Source organism: Polyodon spathula, chromosome 28 (assembly GCF_017654505.1).
Source record: "Polyodon spathula isolate WHYD16114869_AA chromosome 28, ASM1765450v1, whole genome shotgun sequence".
Lineage (NCBI taxonomy): Eukaryota > Metazoa > Chordata > Actinopteri > Acipenseriformes > Polyodontidae > Polyodon > Polyodon spathula.
The window spans coordinates 5,509,973-5,532,495 of NC_054561.1; the positions used below are offsets into that span (position 1 = coordinate 5,509,973).

A 22,523-nucleotide genomic window follows, 5' to 3' on the forward strand; every position below is an offset into this window, starting at 1 on the left:
GGTCTTAACACAGTGCTCAATTTTCTATTTGAGGGATCAATGCACTATCATCAGAAATGATGAATATGTTAATGATGGGGCATGACATGCCTTGAGAATACCATTTCAATGCAGTTTTTTTTAAATCTTCGCTCCATTTATTGCGCTTGCGCTGTTATCAGAGTTTTAGTTTATAGACAGTAAGAGTTTAAGATGTTTGTGTTAATGAAAGTTTTTTAAAACATACTTTTCATGTTTTTTCCTTGAGAAAACTATAATAGGTAGTAAATGAAAACATTATTATTATTATTATTATTATTATTATTATTATTATTATTATTATATCCCCAGAATCGAATACTCTCAATTACTTAAACCAAATATTAATACCAAGTTGCATCACAAACAAGAAGTTTACCAGACTGCCAAACTTGACATTTTTCCACATGCATACTGTACATATGGCTCACCACCGGCTATATCCCTGTCGGCAGGGTTTTCCATCCCTTGTGCGCTTTGTGATGGTGGTCCACTATGAAAGGCACTATATAAAATAGATTGATTAATTGATTGTGGTTGATAATAAAAGGTCAATAGAATTATTTCTAACAGAAGGGGGCTGGTGTACATGTGCAACTGTAAAGCTTGTCTTTGTGGGCCTGTGTCGAGGATGGTCACCTTCTCTTATAACCTTTACTTGTGCACACTGAGTCCAGGTTAAGCTGTATGTGCTTGAATCATAAATAAGTGTGTGCATGCTTTCAATCAGTAAAGGACGTCTCCAACTGCCCTGGAGAGGAACACCTGGAAGAGTGGGCTCACGCTGTGTTGCAGGTATAGGGTTTAAGAGCATGCAAGTATAACATACAGCAGGATACAAAACTAAAAACAATAACAAAAATGCAATGATGGTCACCAATCACTCACTAAATGTGATTTTTAACTTTTTCTGAAAGCTCATAACTTCCAGTAACATCTGCTTCTGATGGAATACAGTAGTGCTCCCCAAGACATTGACAGAAATGGCATGCACACCCCATTACATGTGCATCCTAGTTAAATAAATGTAATTGTTTCTTATCTAGCCTACAGCAATATTTAAAAATGACACAGACCTAGACTACCAGTATTCCATTTGAAGCATAATGAATTGTTACTTTAGTTTACTCCAGAATCTCCCCATATATCACTGCTGCAAACAAAGGTTGAAACGTGAAAAACACATCACAGCTTTACAGCAATATAACGCATTTACTAGTGTACACATCAGTGCCTGACTTTTTACATACAGGATTTTAAACGTGACGCGTTACTTTATCTTCAACCAGTTGAAAAAGCTGTAAAACAGCCTCTGTTCTGGACACTGCTCATTTCTACACGGAAAGCACCAGCAGTACATTGAAGCAGTACAGGACATACTGTTTAAATATGAGCTCATACAATTCAAAACATCAGCAACTGCGTGCAGTTGACATTCAGTAGGTGACACATGGGACTGTCTGAAACTTGAAGGTCTAGAGACCCGCCTACCTGAGTTTGAGGTTGGCCATGAATTCCGGTGTGGAGACCGTGTCCAGCAGAACAAAATCGGCCTTCCCAAACTCCAAACTCTCGTGTTCTGCCATCGGACCGTCTACTTCTTGCTCAGATACGTCAAGGAACACAAAAAAAAAAATCCACGAAGGGCAAAAAGCAGTAAAAATAAATAATCACAGTAGCTCTAAACAATATAAAGTAAAAATTCTAACTAAAAATTAAAAAAATTAAAAAATAATAACAATTATGGTATGTAACTTGCAGCCAGTTCCAAGTGTGAACTGTGCAGTTAGTGAAAGCGAGCACATACAAATGTCCACACAAAACTGGAAAATGTTTCTAAAAAATGACTAAACTAAAAACAAGTCAGATACAGCCTCTTCCAATGTAGTACGAAAGACCTATTCTACGTATGCCAGAAACGCTCTTTGTCACTGTGCAGAAAGTTACCCTGAAACGAAGTTTTTAAGCAAGCACTCCCTGCAACACAGACGCTCAAGACGCAGTCTTAGCAACACTTCTTTCCCGTACTAACCAAGCTGTCTTTTCCCAAGGAGCGATACTTCCTTCTCCAGAGAAGAACACTCTACTCCGGTCAGTCAGCGCTCCACCTCACCTGCACTCTGGGAGGAGTTTGCTGTGTCGTATTTCATAGAGAGAAAGCTACTGCTGAATACAATCCCGCCACAACGTTTTTGTTTATTGTTGTTCAGATATTCCAGCAATGTAAGTATGATTAAAAAATAAAAAATTAAAAAAAAAAAAAAGCCAAAATATTTGTGTTTCAGTATTAGATTTTTCGTCTTTACCCCGAGGAATATTATTTGGAAGCTACTATGATGTACTACGGCATGGCACAGTAAAATTACACTCTAGTGTCATCCATAAGAAACTCAATAAACCCCATATCTATGCTGTTTGTCAGTCATAATGTTAGTACACGTGTATGAGATGAAGTCAGACTAATCTTATGCTGCATTGTCATGCTATTGATTTAGAAACACTGCAACTTAACCCTGGAACCGTTACCGTGGTAATCAACCACTGCTGAGAAAACAAACCAGAGGGCAAAGGTTGCAGGAAGCAGATTCCCTCCTCTCTCAATGGCTTCACGTTATTTAATCCTCAATGTGAACCCTACACGCTTAGCACCTCCTTCCCTTTGTGTCTGTCTTTCTCTAGAATGGTTTGTGGCTGGGTGAAGACTCTCCACATCAATCTAAATGTTGTTTCTATGTTTTGGTTTGGTTTAGCAGGGATGCGGTTACCCCATTGTGGGAATAATGGCAAGTTTCAAACCACCAGTTCAGTTGTGTGGCTCATCCATACTATTAAACACCAGTGATACATTTAGAAAAGAAATGTAATAAATTCTATGAAAAACATTTACACTACATATCTTTCAGAATGTCTTTAATGTTGCCTTTCAAAATTGAAGACATTGGAAAAGACTTCTAATCAAAATGTTGTCATTGGATTCCTTAATTTTCTTTTAGTTGTGTGTTTCTTGTGTGCTGCTGTACCTTATCTTTACAACATTGGTTGGAAATGTCTGTGTATAAAGGGGGTGGACTAGGAGCACATGTGTAAAAGACAATAGATGATGTTGCATACATGTTGAAGTGGGCTCATTTATTCATTACTTATTAATGTTATTTATAATGGCCAGTACACTGAGATCCAGGACAAGCACCTTGTTTACAGGGGCATCCTCCTGTCATGCTCACCTGACAAGACAGACACCATTTTAGTCCTATTGAGCCATGCTGAGTTCAGTTTCATTGACAAGTCTTTATTGCCATCTAGTGGTTTTAGTGCCATCAACAGATTTGGCAAAGAGTTTAACATCACCCTATAATTATTAAATGTTGCTTCATAAAGTGGAATGAAACAGGCTGAATAATGTTATGTTAACTGAAGTAACTTAAAAAAAAAGGATGGTGAGTAAGTAGATTCAAGAAAATGCCTTTCTTCAATCTTATCTTCAAGTCTTTTTCTTCAATCAGTTGTTAGGTTTATTGAAATATGCAGGGAGTCTGGTCACAGGTACAGGACAAACAGATTATTCGTTCTTACAATTTTTGCATGACATTAAATGCCCCTCTGTATAGATGGTCCACCTCCTCTTTCTCTGACACTTAACAACATTAACATATTGAATTACATGCCGCTTTGTGGTTTTCATTTACTTAACGAAAAAGTCACAAAAATTGAAAAATCTGCGGTCGCCGAGTGGCTCATCCAGTTAAAGCACTGCCGCGGGGTGACAAGTCCCCCTTCGGCTGTTTTGGAAACCGAGGTAGATTAAGAGTTTGAAGGCGGAAAGGAGAAAGACACAAGCCAGAGTGTACCATCCCAACAACAAAGCATCCGGAAACTGTCCATATCTGGGGATTCTTTTCCTCCAAATGCAGAGGATCCCTACACATTTTACCTAAAGGGGCTATGAACAAGGATTGGTATCCAACAGTGCCAGAGCCTTTCTAAAAGTGGGAGTGGCCAAGGTCCAGGGGTGAGTATGTAGCCAAAGTTTATGAAAAAGCGTGTTAATACACAACAGCGCCACACAGAGAACATCTGTGGTGGCGGCGCTCCTGCTGGTACTGAAAACACTCCCTTCTCAGCGGTGCAAATCATTTTGAAAATTGGTGCTAATCTGTTTTGAAAGTGTTACAGTAAATGTTTTTAACAAAATGTAGGTGACCAAAACTGCACAGATGTTCTAGGTAGGGTCTAACAAGGGCTTTGTATAATCGTAGCATACTATACTATTACTACATACTATTCCACACTTTTTGAAATATTGCCTAACATTCAATTTGCCTTTGTAATTGCCTCACCACATTGGCGAGACTTTTAATGATGACTCCATGTGGCAAAGTGGCTGAGTGGAAACAGGTGCAGGAGTGATGCAGTGCGGTAATGAAACAAACAAAGCCTTAAAATCCGGTTTGAAAAGTGTTTGTTGTCTTTATCCAGGTCTGGTGACCAGAAACAATAATCCCCCCTGGCAATACACAGCAATGTGTACTGATACACAATAAACAATAAGTATCCATCGCACAACAATACCAACACGGTCACCAGTCCTGGGTGCGTGCAGTGGTGCTCATGGTGGGTGATACAGTTTATTTTGTGACAGTAGTGCAGTGCTATTCCAGCTTAGTGATGGCCTTTGGCGACAGCTCCGGAATAATGTTAGACGTCTAGTGATTTACAAACAAGACAAATTACACACAGACAAACATACAAAACACTCACTATACTGTTTTGGTATTTTCGGGGTCTCTCACAGTCCTCCTCAGTTCATAAACACAAAACCAATGCGAAGGAACAGATTGTGCTTCTCTGTCCTCTTTTATGCTATCACACATGACCCCTTGGTAAACGAGTGCAACCGTCTCTCCAATCTGAGGCTGCCACATAGTTTACCTTCCAGGTCAAAGCATTATTGCAATGGAGTCTCATCCCCTTCCTGGCTGGCCGACCTCCTTTGAACCCTGGAAAAGAACTGTCAGGTCAGCCTGTCCAGGGAACTCTGTTGTCTCTGTTTAGTGCCCTCCCAGGTCAGGAGGGAGATTTACACCATAGAATCATTGTATTTGTCACGCTCCACTAAAACCCCAATGTCCTCGTCTCCTATCTCCATCCCATTCATTTTATACTTATAACATGGATTATTACACCCAATATTCAATACTTTACATTTCTTAACATTAAAATTAATTTGCCACAATTTGTCCAGTTATAGAGAGGGTCCAAATGGTTTGAATTAGCTGGACTGCAGATTCAGAGTCCACTACTCCTACAAGTTTGGTATCACCTGCAGATTTGACAATCTTGCAATGTGTATCTTGGTCCAAGTCATTTCTATAAATGAGGAATAGTAAGGGTCCATGTACAAACCCTTGTGGTACCCCACTAAGTACTGTAACAAAGGCTAATTGCAAACTGATTGCACAGGCTGTTAAAATAGCTAATTGAATAAACCTGTGAAAGTATTGGGGCATGGGTTGAGTAAATGCTCACAGCTGTATGAACAAAGGAGCTTTTGTTTTTGAGAGACATGTACAATGGGAGCGTTATAAACAACAGTATTGCTATGGAGAAATTTTACCGGACTGAAACTGAGTATTCTCCTGCCAAATACGGGAGACTGAGAACTTATGGCTGATCCACGTTCTGTCACTGTATATTGTATATCATCTTAATATATTTAAGTTAGGCAGGTATCCAATTGTCAGATAGCATAGGAACAAATTGTTCCTGTATTTTATATTTGAGTGAAGGCGTTTATTTAGATTGGTTATATTTATAGTCCATGTTTTTTTTTTTTTTTTTTTTTCAAAAATGTAGTCATCACTTATTTATTATTTTCTCACAATTTTAGAATATCCAATTATTTTTAGGCTCAGCTCACTGCAACCACCCCTGTGTTGATTCGGGAGGGGCGAAGATGAACACACTCTGTCCTCCGAAGCTTCTTTACACACTGCAGGCTAACCATGCAGCCACCTCAAAACTACAGTGCTGGTGGACAATGCAGGTAGGGCAGCTTACAGGCAAGCCTGCAGGTGCCCAGCTAGACCACAGTGTTGCTGGTGCGCAGTGAGCCGAGGACACCCTGGTTGACCTAAGCCCCCTGGGTGGGGCTCGGCCAATTGTGTGCCGTGCCCTGGGAGCTCCCTTCCACGGTTGGCAATGGAATAGCCTGGACTCGAACCGGCAATGTCCAGGCTATAGGGCGCATCCTGCACTCCACACAGGGTGCCACTTGGGAGCCCCCTATAGTTCATGTTTGACAGAATTGTTTTCTTATTTGCACATAAATCCTTTGCTTTATCTCCCTGTTGCATTTACCTTTTGTTTAGGAACTAGTGTTGATAATCGACTCGTTACAGTACATCCCCAACCTGATTTTACACCTCTCACAATTACTCTCTGCTTTCTGTTTTTTAACCAGCTCTGTATCCAGTTACATGTCCTCCCATGTATTTAAAGTCATGTACAAGGCTTTCATGTGGGGCATGTTGAAGGTTTTTTTGAAACTCAAGATAAATTATATCATAAGCGTTGCCATCATCTACATTACCTGTAACATCCTCAAAAAAGTCAAGTAGGGTAGTTAAGAACGATCTCCCTCTTCTGAAACCAGCGGTGGTCTCTTCACCTCCTCCCCCTTCTCTGTAGCTGGCGAATCATTTTTCTCAGATTCTGGAGACATCAGATTACACTCCCTCCTGCTACAATACTGGTTTTCTGCTCATTTCAATCAGAGCAGCAGCATTGTTGCAAGGGGGAGCATGAGCTGGATACACTGCGTTGCTCAGAAGAATAGAAGTATATTTTTCTTGGCAAATGTTTTCGAGTAAAAGTTGAAAAAAAAGTGATTCCCTAGTTAATGTACCTATGATGTGTGAATAATAATACAATAAAAACTATCAGAAATATGTTAAAAAAAAAAAAATCCGGAACACTTTTAAGAGTATTGTTTGACTCACTCAATCCAAATAGAAACTGGAAGTGAGTTGCAAAGTGAAGGAGAACTAAATAGTTGTTAAGTATACCCCAGGCCCCTCCATGTACAGAAGCAGATGCTATATTTCTTTATCATGCAGAAGACCGGCTCACTTTTGTTCATGGCCACTCTTTATTACTGCTTCTCTAAGGACAAGACATCCAAGCACAGCTCCTGAGCTCTGAAACAATGAATAAGACAACGTGAATAAACTAAAATAGCTCAACCTGTTCAGGAACAAGGACTGCTCCATAGACCAATCAGAGCAATACAAATATATTGTGTTTGATTAATTCATAAAATTAATCATGGGACAGAAAAAAGGCAAGCACGGCATTCTGAAACGCCGCGCTTAAACATTGTTTACTGTGAATAAACGGTAATAGCAAGTAATAAAAAAAAGTATAAAATATTGTGAAGCCTTGCTGTAAAATAAAGGCACACACACAGGGGCCATGTTCCCTGCCTCTGCTGCTATGCTGTCTCTGCCTGCATTCTAACCAATATAATGGCTTTAATTACTTTTTGAAAAGGAACGAATATTTACATTGAACGAATATCTTAACATGAAAATCCTGTCGTTGTTCCAGCACTAATATAAACTGATATCTTCTTTTAACCTAAATGTAAGATTTGTGAAATTATTTTGCTAGCTACAATTACTTTCAGTCTGCATGCTATAGAAGTGCTTCTGTGTAGAGCTGTGTGTGTGTGGTTTGTGTCAGACTGATTTTTATCGAAATCCAAATCAGCTAGTTCACTGTAATGTCTGTGAAATGTTCACTTTTAACATGCAAATTTGGAGGTGACAAGAGCATCAGTACACTTGGCCTCTCAAATGTCCTTGATAACAGCAACAAAGAGGCATTGAAGCTGACCAAGATAAGACCCAGCTGTGACTCAGACAAGCAACATGGATGAAAGGGGAAAGAAGATAGTGTAGCCTTGTGAAAATTTAACATTTGTTGGAATCGATAACTCTATACATACTCTATCCCTCTACAACACTCAAAATATGATCAATTCATTAAAGTTTGATAGTCAATACACTTTTTTTAGATGGTCACATAGGAGCAGAAAATAATTCTAATATGTTATTGATATGAAATGACAGTAAGAGGAATTTGGAACACATGTTTACATTAAACACATTTTAAGAAACCTAAATAATCATTAGTTACTTACTACTAGGGTTACTACAGACTATTCTTAGTGCAGTGTACTTAACAGGCTTTCAGACAAGACGCACAGGGCTATGTAAGTTACCATGCACTTTGACTTTTATAAGGTAAAAAAATGATACATTTTACAGCTAATTTATTAAAATAAATACTTAAAGAAACTTAATATATTCAATTACAAACGTGTCAACTGGAAGTCTTTTTCAATGTCTTCAAGTCATTTAAAAGGTTTCTTTTAGTATGTCAATTTAAAGTTGTATCTCTGTTTGAATTCAGCAGAGCAAACATACAAAGCCTACTGGGATCACAGCACTGATGCCATCATACCTTTGATACCAAGCTACGGCCCATGAAAGAGACTCCACTGTCTATTTCAAGGGCTTTATTATTAGACCGGGAAAATTACAGACTGAGTCAAGCCAATGACATGCAAGGTAAAAACATATCTCATTGCAAGGTATAGAGCAATACAATTCAACTACAGAGTGAGGGAAGCCAATGACATCCAAGAAAAAAACATATCTCTTTGCAAGGTATAGAGCAATACAATTCAACTACAGAGTGAGGGAAGCCAATGACATCCAAGAAAAAAACATATCTCTTTGCAAGGTATAGAGCAATACAATTAAATTACAGAGTGAGGGAAGCCAATGACATCCAAGAAAAAAATATATCTCTTTGCAAGGTATAGAGCAATACAATTCAACTACAGAGTGAGGGAAGGTGGGTGAGCTAGTATACAGTATCGCTAAAACATGATTATAGTCATCTTTAATCAATTGCAAAACTGCTACATTTCCAATTTATCTGTGTGTTTTTGGTGCTACTGCAGTATACAGGGTGTTAGGATAATGCTACATTTTCAAAGCAACATAAAATACTTCTTAAAAGTCTGTACTGAATTATTGTAATCAGCCTGCATATACAGTAACATGACCCTTAGATCTGACTAAAATCAACTGCACACCAGGGGTAGATAAAACACAAGAAATCAGAAGCTCTATGTTCTAAAAGTCTGTTCTTTTGAGCAAGGTAATTAACTTTTAAAATTCAATGCTAACATAATGGAACATTTCTCACAGCCATTCTCAAAAGGCCCTACTTTTTAAAAACCACTTTGATTAAATCAAGTTTCCATTTCGTGAAACCTTTTAAACAAACATTTGTTGGTATGGGTCAGTAGATACGTGTTTTTACATTCATGGCTTATCAGATTTCAAACAAAAGTTTTGCATTTTTCTTGTGCTTGATTCAGTATACCTTATAAAACCAGTTATCATACTGTGCCATGCTGCACAAATTTAACTCCTATTGCATCCTTCATTTACAAGCATCCCAGGGCACTTTACAACAAGATTACAAACTAGAAAGAGCCCTAAACCATTCTATAGCAAATCAGAAAAACAAAAAATGTAAGCTTAGATTTAAAGAGTTACACAACACCCCGCAAAGTGTATAAGAAACACATTATGTTGCTTTTGCTGTATCTCGTGTTGTACATATCATTATATTTTTTAAACATATGGCAAAATCTTTTGAATTTTTTTATCTCACATCGTAGGTCATAAGCAGAGATTCACACACTGGTATGCAGGTATGCATGTGCACCAATAAAGAACAATGCAGATTTCCATATTGTTCTCTAAGATGAAAAAGCGTACAGTACGTCAATACATTTAACAGGAAAGCATTTTTCATAAAGGCAGTGAGGGTGGTCACGCTTGCAAGGTACTTGATACCTGTCTAACCTGATGGCTGGGATTCTATAATGCCATCCATTCAGATAAGAGGGAAGCAGGTACAGGGAGAGGGGGTGAGATATGTTAATGTTTGAAAGCTATTACATTTAAATGTGAGTTTAAAAAAAAAAAAAAAAAAACATTTACTTAACCACACTGTTGTGCAGTCAAGTTAACTTGTTCAATAACACTAATTAAGTGACAAAGTGTGTGGGTTTTTGCTTTGAATCCTCGGGGCAGCAATATGGTGGTAGGATATTCAAATAAATAGAGAATGCGTGATGATTTGTTAAAAATTGTAATAATCAGCAATCAGGACCTACTTAAACATATTGTGGTCTCTGACACCCCATCCCAATTGTTTGAACTGTCGAAGGAGGAGGCTAGACAGCAATGATGACCCTAATTTTGATGCATACCAAACCATTTCTGCTGGTACTCACGTGAGAACCTAATGTTAAAAGTTAGGTGAATCCCTGGTTATAAATCAACTGGGCAACACATTTCTCAACATTTACTCGAGAGTGTTTGTCAGGGAAAAAAAAAACAAATGTCTTCTAAGGATCGCAGTGCATCCAGATTACACTCTCTCCTGCTGCAATGTTGGTTTTCTGCTCATTTCAATCAGAGCAGCAGCATTGTTGCAAGGGGGAGCATGAGCTGGATACACTGCGGTGTTCAGAAGAATAAAAATATATTTTTCTTGGCAAATGTTTCGGAGTAAAAGTTGAAAAAAAAGTGATTCCCTAGTTAATGTACCTATGATGTGTGAATAATAATACAATAAAAATCAGGAATGTGTTAAAAAAAAAATCCGGAACACTTTTAAGAATATTGATTGACTCAGCAATCCAAATAGAAACTGGAAGTGAGTTGCAAAGTGAAGGAGAACTAAATAGTTGTTAAGTATACCCCAGGCCCCTCCATGTACAGAAGCAGATGCTATATTTCTTTATCATGTAGAAGACCAGCTCACTTTTGCTCATAGCCACTCTTTATTACTGCTTCTCTAAGGACAAGACATCCAAGCACAGCTCCTGAGATCTGAAACAATGAATAAGACAACGTGAATAAACTAAAATAGCTCAACCTGTTCAGGAACAAGGACTGCTCCATAGACACATTATATCATCCAGATTGGACCAATCAGAGCAATATAAATATATTGTGTTTGATTAATCCCCACCCCCCGTGCCTCCCGGAGGGGACGGAGGCCTGCCTCCCCTGCCTCCCCCAGTTCAACCCTCTTAGCTACCTTGGTATTATCTGTTATTGCCTCATCCTGCAGGCTACGTGGTGGACCCTCAAATCAAATTTTTCATTTCTGTACATCACATAATCATCAACAAAAATTTCTGTGTTGTAGTGGTTGGTTATGTAAGGTATAAACCACGACAGGCCATGTGGTTCCCATGATATATACCACGCCTGGGATCATGAATCACAGGATGTATTATACTGTATATGCTGTCCGTCTGAAACTGCAGTCTTTACCTCAACTAGCCCAAGGCCAATGCACACAGCAGCGATCCACACCAGCTTCTTCTGCAGGAAGGTTTTAATTGACCCCACACAGCCCTGCAGGCAGAGAGAGAGAAAATGGTCGAACGAGGTACTCTAATCACACAGTTACCAAAACCCACCACACTAACACTACAGCATACAGTGCTTTAGCAACTGAGATACTCAAACCCACAATCTCTCAAACTGCAGCCCAGAACTGCAAGGGATGTTATTGATTTTAACATTTAAATGTTTTCCATGTTATGCCTGTCAAATATAGGTCAGCTGTAGTGTCTATACAGTATACAGTATGATGTGTCTTTTCCATACTCGCATCAATGTTATACACATAGTCTCATCCACATCCATTTTGTAGAAAAAAAAATGATAATGATAGGCCTCTCATAAATAGGCCTCTCATGATGGTCTTTTTGGCTGGTTACAGAAATTAAAGAATTACAGAAATACAGATTTCTTTCATTGGATTTGCTTTGAACTCCTTTGTGCCATCAGAACATTTTATTTTTAATCAAAATCCTACAATATAGAGTATCATAGAGCCCTTGCCGTGTTGCTTTAGAAGTGGTTGATTATAGTTTGCTAAAATGCATCTTTAAAATATAGCCAGTGTCATTGTAGGAATTGAACCACTTTGTGAAACATAGCAAATGTACTGCATACTTTTTGTTTGTTTGCATATCTTATTGAAGTTTTGAATTATCTTTATCTTAAACTACATCATACAAATAAGCAAGACGATCACCTGTATCCCGACAGTGACGTCACACTATGACAGGTGTATCATGGTGTATATTATGTGGGGACTGTTCTGTATCTTTAACTCCTCCCTCCCACCCCTGCCTGCAACCCTTCTTTAACCTTGTGGTAGATGTTCTCTGCAGTGATATTGTAGCCACAAGCCTCCTTCTCAACTCGACAGCAGGAATCCGGCACAGAGTTGTTTTTTTTCCAGCCAGGGCTGCTAAGCCAGTCTGTGTAGTTTTCAGCTCCACAGCAATGGAACTGAAAAGCAACAAAACACCCTGTGCTCAGTAACAGTAGCAAATGATCCATGCAAGCTCCTTCCTCCTTTACGCGCTATGCTGCCAGGTCTGCTTCTACTGTCCTCTTAATACAAACCATACATACAAAGTTCACCTTTTGTTGCTTTAGTTTAGCTTTATGACTTACTCACTTGACACATCAGTTGCAAGCGAAACGCCTTCACTGCTTTTTTTAAAAAAGTAATATGATATTGTAAAAAAAAATCACTTAAGTCAGTAATTTGCAATGTAAAAATTATACAAAGAGTGGTACGGTTATAGAATGGGTTCCCAGCCAGGTTGTTGATACTGAATCATTGGGATCTTGAAGGAATGACTTGACAGAGTGTTGGGATCAATCTCTGCTAGTTTGTAAATGTTCTTATATTCGTATGCTCTTATGCACAAGTAACTAGCACCTTTATAATAGCAGTCTGTAGAGTAACAACTCTACTGGCATTTTAGCTTACAGCTTCTTACAAACAAGAAACTATTGACGTCTCATAAATCTAATAAACTGGCAAGCGCTTGATCATAGGTCGATTTCCATTGCCACTGTATCATGTCTTGTTTGTTTCCAGTGATGACTTCAACACAATGATGAGTAGGTATGGATATGCACATTACTGTGAGGTTTAATTTCTTGTTCCTGTACCTTATCCTGGATGTCATCAATCATTGCTCTCAGATTGGGGTTGTACTCGATGATCACTTTCTTGGCTTGTTTTTTAATTTTCCCCTCTACCTGCAGGGAACAATAAAAAAGTGCCATCTTAAAGAAATAGCTGTTTATCAAATCAAAAGACATACACTTTATTGTTGTGTTTGCTGGGTATAAAAATGTCACTCTAGGACATAAAATACTTGTACTTGGATTAGAACTAATTTGAAAGTGGAAGCCTGGTTCATAATGGCTGGTGCTCTATTTGTGAACATACTGTTTCGTAACATTTTCTTGTTTGTGCGCTATATTTTAAAACAGCTTAGTATTTTTTTCTTGCAAGTATTTATTAATCTTTTAAATTGTCACGGATTGCAGCAGCAACTGCACTTCTGTCTATCTGAAACTGCATACTTCACAATTACCTCACTATCGTGACCTGCGATTAGTTGACTACCAGTTTCTGAGGTCACTTTACTGTTTAAACAGCTGACTAACCTAGCGTGTACTAGAGGGATTGCATAAAGAGAGTATTGTAAGTTTATTTTGCTTTCTAAACATTACTGTACTATACCCCGAATCACCATGGAAAGGCCACAGCATTGCCTGCCATGACATATGCATTTATTTATCATGAAACTCCAGAATCATGGTCATAATAATCCATAACTATTAAACAGCCCAATTTAGAAGTACTGAAATAACGCTGAGAGTGTAGATCTCACACTCACAATGTCAATGACAAAGCATTCTAAACATTTAAACCACAACAGGTTTTTTATAAAAGGATTAAGTACATTAATATTAGGGTATCTTCTGTTTTTTTTTATTTTCGAGTTAATGCCTTTTAATATGTTTAGAAGTGTTCAGTGACTATCTCTTTTCAAGTTGAATCTACTTTCTCTTGCACTCTTTGTATGACAGACCCAACAAAGCAAATAGATGAGAAATACACTCTCATTGATTAAAAGACACCATGAACATATAGATGACCATCGTTTCGACTAGCTATCAAAACTGAACAGTAATACCGTTGAAGGTAAACAGGCAAATTTACAACCTGCTTCCACATGCTTGTTCTGGGTTCCTCAGTGGTCTAAATCCCCCCCGACCCTCTCTACCCCTCCCTGCCCCCCTGTGGCCGGGAGGGGTAGCTTGTCTCCACTATCACTGCAGTACCTTGGAGCGGAAGGCATAGAGCACGATCCCTGCTGCCACCTCAATGATCAGGATGATGACCAAGACAGCCGTGAACTGAAACACAAATAACACCATCCCCTCATTTCATTACACTGAATTCGTTTGGCGACCCTTTCAAATAATGGGCACAGTTCTCAAGAACACAAACAACATGACAATAGAAAAAAAAAATCTGCATGACAGAGTTTTTGTTTTTATTTCAGGGTTAAAAGCACATCGCCATGGTGGACAGGAACACCCACAGTGTTGATGAACTACTTTGACTTACCCTTGACCTGTCTGGATACTTTTCATGGAATGCCTCTGTTGCACAGCTAGTTTTTAATTTAAAAGTTATATTTGTACAAGATAAAAAATAATAATAAAAAAAATCTCTGTGATATATAGCCCTGTGGGACACGCTGACCAATGGTTTGCATACATGAACACTAAATCCACATTCAATTACAAAGTTTCTTCGGTGATGTATGTACAGCAATTCTGTCTGACGTGGTTTAATTGAAACCTGGACTAAAACAAAAATGACATGTTCTGTAGTATTTGTTTTAATCTCCATTAAAACTCTCCTGTCAACACCCTTATACAAATGTATTACAGTAATGCATAGCAAGAATAGTAATAAGGCATAATCAATATATGGTAAAGCACAGGTAAGCACTGTAAAGCCCAGAGAGGTACTGTAAAGCATAGGTTAGCAGTAAAGCCCAGAGAGATATGGTAAAGCATATTGAAAAGCACGGCAAACTATGGTAAACTATAATAAATGCATAGCATAACCTTGATAAAAGCATGGAAAAACTACACAATGACCATGCAAATTTACCATGGTAGACTTTAATAAGGGGAGGCTGACAACTGAAGTATTTATGAGCATGTGGGGGTTATTTAAACAGATTTAAACAACACATACACATGTAGTACCATAGTTATGAGAAAAGAGTAGTGAGACATAAAAAATGCATTTTTAATTTGATCACCAAGTTTTGAAATTCAGACCCTAATGATTGTCATTTTAAACGTAGTGCAGGTTCAGTAGACCTCAAAGCAGATGAAGAAACTTAAAAAGAAAGTGTGTTTCATAAAGAAAGCATGTTTCTTAAAGAAAGCCTGCTTCATAAAGGAAGCCTGCTTCATCTAGAAAGCCTGCTTCATAAAGGAAGCCTGCTTCATCTAGAAAGTCTGCTTCATAAAGGAAGCCTGCTTCATCTAGAAAGTCTGCTTCATAAAGGAAGCCTGCTTCATCTAGAAAGTCTGCTTCATAAAGGAAGCCTGCTTCATCTAGAAAGCCTGCTTCATAAAGGAAGCCTGCTTCATCTAGAAAGCCTGCTTCATAAAGAAAGCCGTTCATAATGAAAGCCTGTTGCACCTAGAAAGCCTGTTTCATAATGAAAGCCTGCTTCATCTAGAAAGCCTGTTTCATAATGAAAGCCTGCTTCATCTAGAAAGCCTGTTTCATAATGAAAGCCTGCTTCATCTAGAAATCCTGCTTCATCAAGAAAGCCTGCCCTGGAACAGCATACTCACCAGTCCCAGCAGGCATCTGTTGTCAGTCCACGCCCCGAAGCAGCCCAGGAAAGAGATGATAGTGATGGCCACGCCCACCACAATGATGACGACGGCACACTGGGAGAGTCCACCCCCCGTAAAAGACTCAAACTGAGCGTAGGAAGAGCGGGACACGGCCCCCATCACTATGAGAGCAATTCCAGAGGCCTGCCATTCAGCAAATGAGACATACAACAGCAATGTACAAACAAATAATACTAGAGGAAGGAATACATTTCCACAGGGTTTTCACTGCCTCCTTGTCTTTTTGAAGGTGTCGGCAATCGTTCTGAGTGGCTCTTACAGTAATAATTGAAATTGGCTTTTTTTCTTTTATATTTAGGTGCTTTCAGGTTCAGTGTTTGCTCTTCAGTTCTTGTTATCTGCCATATACATATAACATATGCTAGATCAGCCAATCTGTCTCAATAGAAGTCATAGCCAGCGCCGTCTAGCGAACAGCTACTTTGTATCAAGACTCTTTGTGTATTGCTGGCAATAAACAGTTTTGTATTAATTTGTACTACTATAAAGACAGTTTGGCCTATAGCAGGCAACAAGAACTGAAGAGCACCCAGGTTAAAGCACCTTACCATTCTACTCTGGCCTGTACTCTTTGCAGTGCTGGGGTTCAGCATTTGCTACCTGTCTTACCAACAACCTCATGCTTACTGCTGATAAAAGCAAGTACAGTTCTACTCTAAATGTTATTTATTACTAATGAAGAATGACCAGGTGGGCGTTTCCTTTTATCACAGGAAAGTGGTTTTCGACTGGTCTTGTCAGGTGGCTTGCTCATTAAAATAATTAGCTTATCTTAAGAGAAGGCTGTTATTTGTTCAGGAATGCCAAGATATTTAGTAAGCAAGATGTCAAGCAAAGTAAAACAGGTGTATATTGGAGATGTTTGTCAAGGAGTATGAATGTGAATATATACACTGCTGTGCAAAAGTCATAGACATGTTGTATTTTTCTACTCTGATGCATTATGAGCATCAACAATTTATCAAAGCCTCCACTAGTGTTTTCTACTATTATAACAACCTTGACTTGCATAAAGAAGGAAAAACATTGAGTGAAATAGCTTGCATCACTCAATTATCTGAAGCATAATCAAGAAGTACAGAGAAACACCATCTGTAATTGACAAACCCAGGACTTGGAAGACCCAAAAAGCTGTCTAAAAACAAGGATGAGCAATACTTGAAGATAATATCCTTAAGGAATAGAAAGAAGACAAACATGAATAGACAACAGAACTGGCAGAAGGCACATGTGTCGTTGTCCACCCAACAACAGTCCAAAGCACCTTTGACCATTGTTTTGTAGTCCAATTTCTGTGTTCTTGTGCATATTTTAGCATTTTAGTCTTGTTCCACTTTCTTAACAAAGATATTTTTTACTGCAATGCATAATTTAAGTCCTGATTTCAAGAGTGACCTTTGTACTGATGTGAGTGATGCGAGCTATTTCACTCAATGTTTTGCCTTCTTTATGCAAGTCAAGGTTGTTATAATAGTAGAAAACACTAATGGAGGCTTTGAGTAAATTGCTGATGCTCATAATGGATCAGAGTAGAAAAATGCAACACGTCTGAGGCTTTTGCACAGCAATGTATTGCTGTGTAACAGGGCAGAGGCTGTGCATAAACCAACGACCACACACGCTGCAATCGAGAGACTTAACCACTATGCAAAAGAGCCAGGCTTGTCTGCAGGTGTGGCTCTCAACCTCACCTCACCACCAGGGGGCAGAATCTGTAAAACAGCTTAACCAGTTGTTACTTGGATTACACGTCATGTTGTCTCAAGGGATGTTAATCCATTCAGTTATTAATATTTCAGACCTGTCCATCAACAACTGCAGCCACAGCATTTTATATAATTGTTTTTTTTTTCCTTTTAGGAAATATTACTTCTAAAAGTTAATTGTTCCTCTTTCAGTACCCAGATATACCAGTGTTGGGAGTCATCCCGTGCACTTACCCAGAACACAGAGTTGAAGAAGATGAGTAGGAACTTGATGCATCCTATTTTTTCAAGCATCACTGTAGCTGCAACATGCACAGAGAAAAAGTCTGAGCCGATAAAAGTTTTCAGGTGTCCCCAGTGCATGACCGAGTTGCTGTTCTTGACCACTGTGCTCCTGATTTTTTTAAACAGCATTTTATATTATCTCTAAACCACTGTGCATAAATATTTCATTTTTGTTTGAATAATTGAATAAAATAATAAAAATCATTGTTAGTTATTAAAGTTTTATCTTGAGGTTAATGTTTTTGATGCTGTAAACATTTTAAATGGCATGCATTTATGCTGAGCTGCGAAGTAAATGGTAATGTGATAACATTTACAGTGCAGACTGTTTTGCAGGTTATTTATAATAACTTGCTGAATAGAAAGCGAACAAGAATGCAACACTCTTCTTACTTGCCTGCCCCCGCCCCACTCATTGCCATTATCCATACACCAAGTAGCACTGAGTTGTACTAATGCTGCAGATCAGTTGATCCTGAACTTTGTTCCCTGAATTTCTAAATTGCAATTGGTACTAAGATAATACAAAGATGGAGAATATCTGCAGATAGTACCGTATTAGCTATTACTCAACTTAGTACAGAACTAAGCACCAAATTATCAAATTCGTACCACGATTGGGATGTATTGAATTCATCTAAAGCGTAGCCAGTCAGAACCCCAATTGTTTAATTATTTCAAATAAGTCTGCCACTTTACTGACACTTACAAACAAAAACTACTTAAGTTTCACACACACACACACACTATATATAAATGTTGTTTTCACATTACTGTGGCAAGGAAATAATGCAAGAACCATATTGTTGCTAGACACTGTATCACCAAAGCAAGGGTGTCAGTAACATACATCCCCTGCCAATTTTAAAACATCAGTATGATGAAAATGTTGATGATTAAATACAGTAACAGTGTGTACAGATAATATAGAATAAGAATTAGCAATGAATGTTTAATCAATTTCATAAGCGATTCCCCAGATATGTGGAAAATGTATGGGACATATGTATGGATCGATAAATGGACAGACAGACAGACACTTTCGTATATCCCATACATGCGAACAATCCTCTATATCCTTTTTGCAGAGGATTTTATCCAAGTTGTGGATGTCTCTACAATGATGTTTACCAAGCCTATTCTTTTCACTAAGATCTCTTTTTTCCCAGAATTACAGAATAGCACGTAAAGCTCTGAAAGATAAAATAACCTTACCTTATTTTTCTCCCTTTTGATGTGAAATACAAATGAAATGAATGGACTAAGAGACTGGATCAAATGTTCTCTTCCCTGCCAGTGTCTAGGTGTGAACGGTCTGTGTGCTGGCTTCTGTTTCATTGCTTCCAAGTAAAATCTAATTAGAATATGCTTTAGTGATATTAAAAACATTTAGTGTCATATGCAAAGCAGAACAGTGAAATCCTGTGACGTGTTGTTTCCGTAACAAGGGCTCTACTGATAGTTTGGCTGTTATACAGAAAGCACTTTGATTAAGCAGATTAGCATCAGTATCTTTCAGAAGCTCTATTGTACAAGTGCTTTTCATTCTAGCCGTGAGTCACCATAATCTAGTGTCAGGAGTTACGTATGCATGACTTTAAAGGCAAGCATATTTAGTGTAATAACCTTCTCTCTACCCCATAGGTTGTTTGGACCTCAGACTGACCATCGGAGCATTGCAATATACTCAATATCCACAGTAAGTATTCAGATAAGTAAAAAGTATAGTTCAGTCCCACCGGAGGATTTCAGAATATCCCACACTTGACCCTGACCCTGACCCTCAATGGCCACAGATGTCTTGTTCCTCAAAAGACAAGAGACAATCTTCTCCAAAGTGATCTTCACCATAATACAGGCACTTAGAATTTGTCCATGAAAGTCCAACTGGCTCCTTGCCAATATTTTGCATCCAGATCCCATGGCCGCCTCCAGGGGGTGCTTCCTCTCCTCAGTCTGTGATGTCGATCCTGGAGAAACAACCCGGTTGTAACCTCTAGCAACGCGTGTGTTAGTGCAGTGTCTTCTTGTTTGGTCGGATGCTCCTCAGGGCCCACTCCTCAGCCAATCAGGGATTCACGAGAAGCAAACCCTGGCTGAGCCCTCTGTTCAAGCAGATCACTGACAGTGTGGTTCCCCTGGAGCAGGGTGGCTAATCCCTGTCCTGGAGGGCCATTCCACTCCAGGTTTAACAGGTAACATGAGATCATTAACGATGCTTCTCAATCATGTTCTCTCTGTGGTTCTGATTTCACTGTAGTCGTAAGGTGGCTGCACCCAATACTTTGTAAACAGGTCAATAAGTCCATCGTAAAAAAAAAAAAAATCATTTAAAAAAAGCCAAAATACGCAAGAACATGGTATGGCAGTGTTATTCATTATACTGCACATATGTGTAGACATGTCAGCTCTCCTTTATTTGCATGGACTAAAATACTGATGCTAATTTCAAGCTTCTTGGACAACAACATATTCTCACATAATCCTAAACAACGTTGGAAAAAGGCATACTTTATGTAAACTATGCAGATCTTGCAGGACTGATTTTAAATGGTGAGTTTTTAACTATAAACACTGCTATCTGCCCTCAAATCGTACTGTGCTTTGTATTTTGTATCTTGCTCTTAATTGTACTGTAATTCTTGATATGCATTTTTTGAATACAACTGGAATTTGGCCTGGGTAAGGGCGTCTGCTAAGAAATAAATAATAATAGCAATAATGAGAGCAAGAATGATGATATCACAAAAGCACCAAAAAGCCAATGATGCGCAGAAAACCAGCACGTCAATAACTGTTTAAAATGTATGCAGTTCGCTGCGTGTTTATCTCAGCAGCCGGTAAATCGGCGTGAACCCGCTTTGATGAAATCAGCAGAGCAAGAGCACTGAGTGGAAAAAGATGCACATGCACACAATGAACAGGGACACTGCATTATATGGGGTACAGAGTTCGATACTATACATGCATTACGGTTTCATTGTACAAAAGCGCCCTTATTTTGAAAACTCAATGTTGATAGGTTTGTGGCGGATCAATAATACCACTGTTAGTAACATTTCACTGTCAACTGTCTTCTATTTTAAATGAACACATTATTGCTGTATATAACCCTATGTTATCTACACTATTATTAAAACAGTGTTGTACCCTGTTGTAAGTACCGCTATGCAGCAGGTCGGGGAGGTAGCCAGCACCGTGTAAAGCCTTGACGTCACAGTAGTTCTCTGAAGTCAGTGATATTAATTGACAGCAACTACCAAGGTTTGTATAATATTGAGGAAAATGTTGATAATGCAGCTTGCATAAGAAAAAGTGAAAGTGCGACTATAAAGAGAGTGTCGCTCTGTATTGCTCCCAGCAGTCTCTACACATCGCTCTTACTCTTCATGACAACAAGAAAATACACGATGTGGTGAGAATCTGGAATATGGGAGACAGGCCAGCAGGAGGTTTGTACCAACATTCTTATTATTTTGTGATTTGCTTTAAATACACACACACACACACACACACACACACACACAAACACACACACACACACACACACAATATACAATATAATATCATATATATATATATATTATATAGATATATATATATATATATATCGATAATATATATTATATATATATGTAGAAAAAAATATTGTAACATCTTGTGTTAAATAAAGACACACACACGGGCGGGCCCCTGCAGCATCCCCTGCTGCTATAATGTCTCTGCCTGCGTGCTGAGTAATATAATGGCTTTTACTGCTTTTTGAATACGAATTAATATCGAAATGAATATTTACATTTTGCACCAATGTCCGAACATGAAAATCTGTTTTTGTCCCAGCACTAATATAAATAAATCCTTGTAGGGCTATTATTGTTGTTGTTTTTGTGTTATTGTACACATTGAACAATATTTCATTAAAGCTTCTTCCATATTAATGCATAACAAAAGATTTGACAGCAGAACTGTTCAAGAAAACATTCTTTATCACATTCTTCTCTTGAGTTCAGCATTTCAAAACAAATACACTTTCCAGTTCTTCAGTGGATCAAAGTCACTTAAAAATAACAATTCCTGACACCTATGGACCGCAAATTTTGTCTGAGATTATAAAAACCTCTTACTTTACTTTCAGCAGGTTTGTGGAAATCATTCTCATCTCTCTGTTGCAAAACTGAACAGGCTGTGCAAAAGTAAGTACTAGCTAGTGCATTTGTGTTTTAGCAGTTCTAGCTCAGACAGACTAAATCCTTTTCTGCTAGGAGTGATTGCATGAGCAAGGGGGGGAGGTTAAAATAAATAATCTCTTCAGCCTAGGAAAAAAAAGAAGGAAAGAGGGGACTTAATTTTACCATTAAGGATTTTAATTAACCAAGCTCGATTCACAAAGGACTAAAAATCACTGCTTAACAGGTGGTTTCTGAATTTATACAGACATCGGCAAAATGTAGACCCAAGCGAAATTTCTTTCTATGCTAGAAAATTTTGTCAGAGGTCCTCTGATTTTTTAACAGAACATTGGTGCTGTAAAGTTCCAAACTCAAGTATCCTGTGTCTTTACTCCTGTGGAAATCGACCGTGT

The 22,523-nt window shown here is 38.4% G+C and overlaps 2 protein-coding genes across 6 annotated transcripts in view; both read right to left on the reverse strand.

Moving 5' to 3' along the window:
* myo1d (myosin 1D) overlaps window positions 1–2,233 on the reverse strand; it is a 103,626-nt gene extending 101,393 nt beyond the window's left edge. For 3 of the 5 annotated variants that reach the window (XR_005947658.1, XM_041231597.1, XM_041231594.1), the window contains exon 1: window positions 1,510–2,044. Coding sequence is in view for 4 of the 5 variants with exons in the window: in XM_041231597.1 (XP_041087531.1) it covers window positions 1,510–1,604 (95 nt within the window). In the remaining variant the exon portion in view is untranslated. The other 2 variants (XM_041231595.1, XM_041231596.1) reach the window with 2 other exon arrangements.
* Window positions 2,234–8,644: 6,411 nt separating this feature from the next.
* LOC121301736 (CD63 antigen-like) lies at window positions 8,645–19,273 on the reverse strand. Its single transcript, XM_041231332.1, has 8 exons — window positions 19,157–19,273; window positions 17,891–17,958; window positions 15,885–16,073; window positions 14,340–14,414; window positions 13,155–13,244; window positions 12,336–12,479; window positions 11,448–11,531; window positions 8,645–10,997 (listed from the first exon to the last, which is right to left on the reverse strand). The coding sequence occupies exons 2-8, from the start codon at window positions 17,948–17,950 to the stop codon at window positions 10,926–10,928; spliced, it is 714 nt and encodes a 237-aa protein (XP_041087266.1). The 5' UTR covers window positions 17,951–17,958; window positions 19,157–19,273; the 3' UTR covers window positions 8,645–10,925.
* Window positions 19,274–22,523: the final 3,250 nt, after the last annotated feature.

Bases quoted from the DNA above. Each gene is read 5' to 3' on its own strand.
- LOC121301736 (XM_041231332.1), bottom strand. From the start codon at position 17,950: ATGCTTGAAAAAATAGGATGCATCAAGTTCCTACTCATCTTCTTCAAC. The intron at 14,415-15,884 runs GTGAGTATGCTG...TTTGTGTTTCAG, and splicing joins ACAGATGCCTGCTGGGACTG to TTCACGGCTGTCTTGGTCAT. The intron at 12,480-13,154 runs GTACAGGAACAA...GTTGCTTTTCAG, and splicing joins TTGATGACATCCAGGATAAG to TTCCATTGCTGTGGAGCTGA.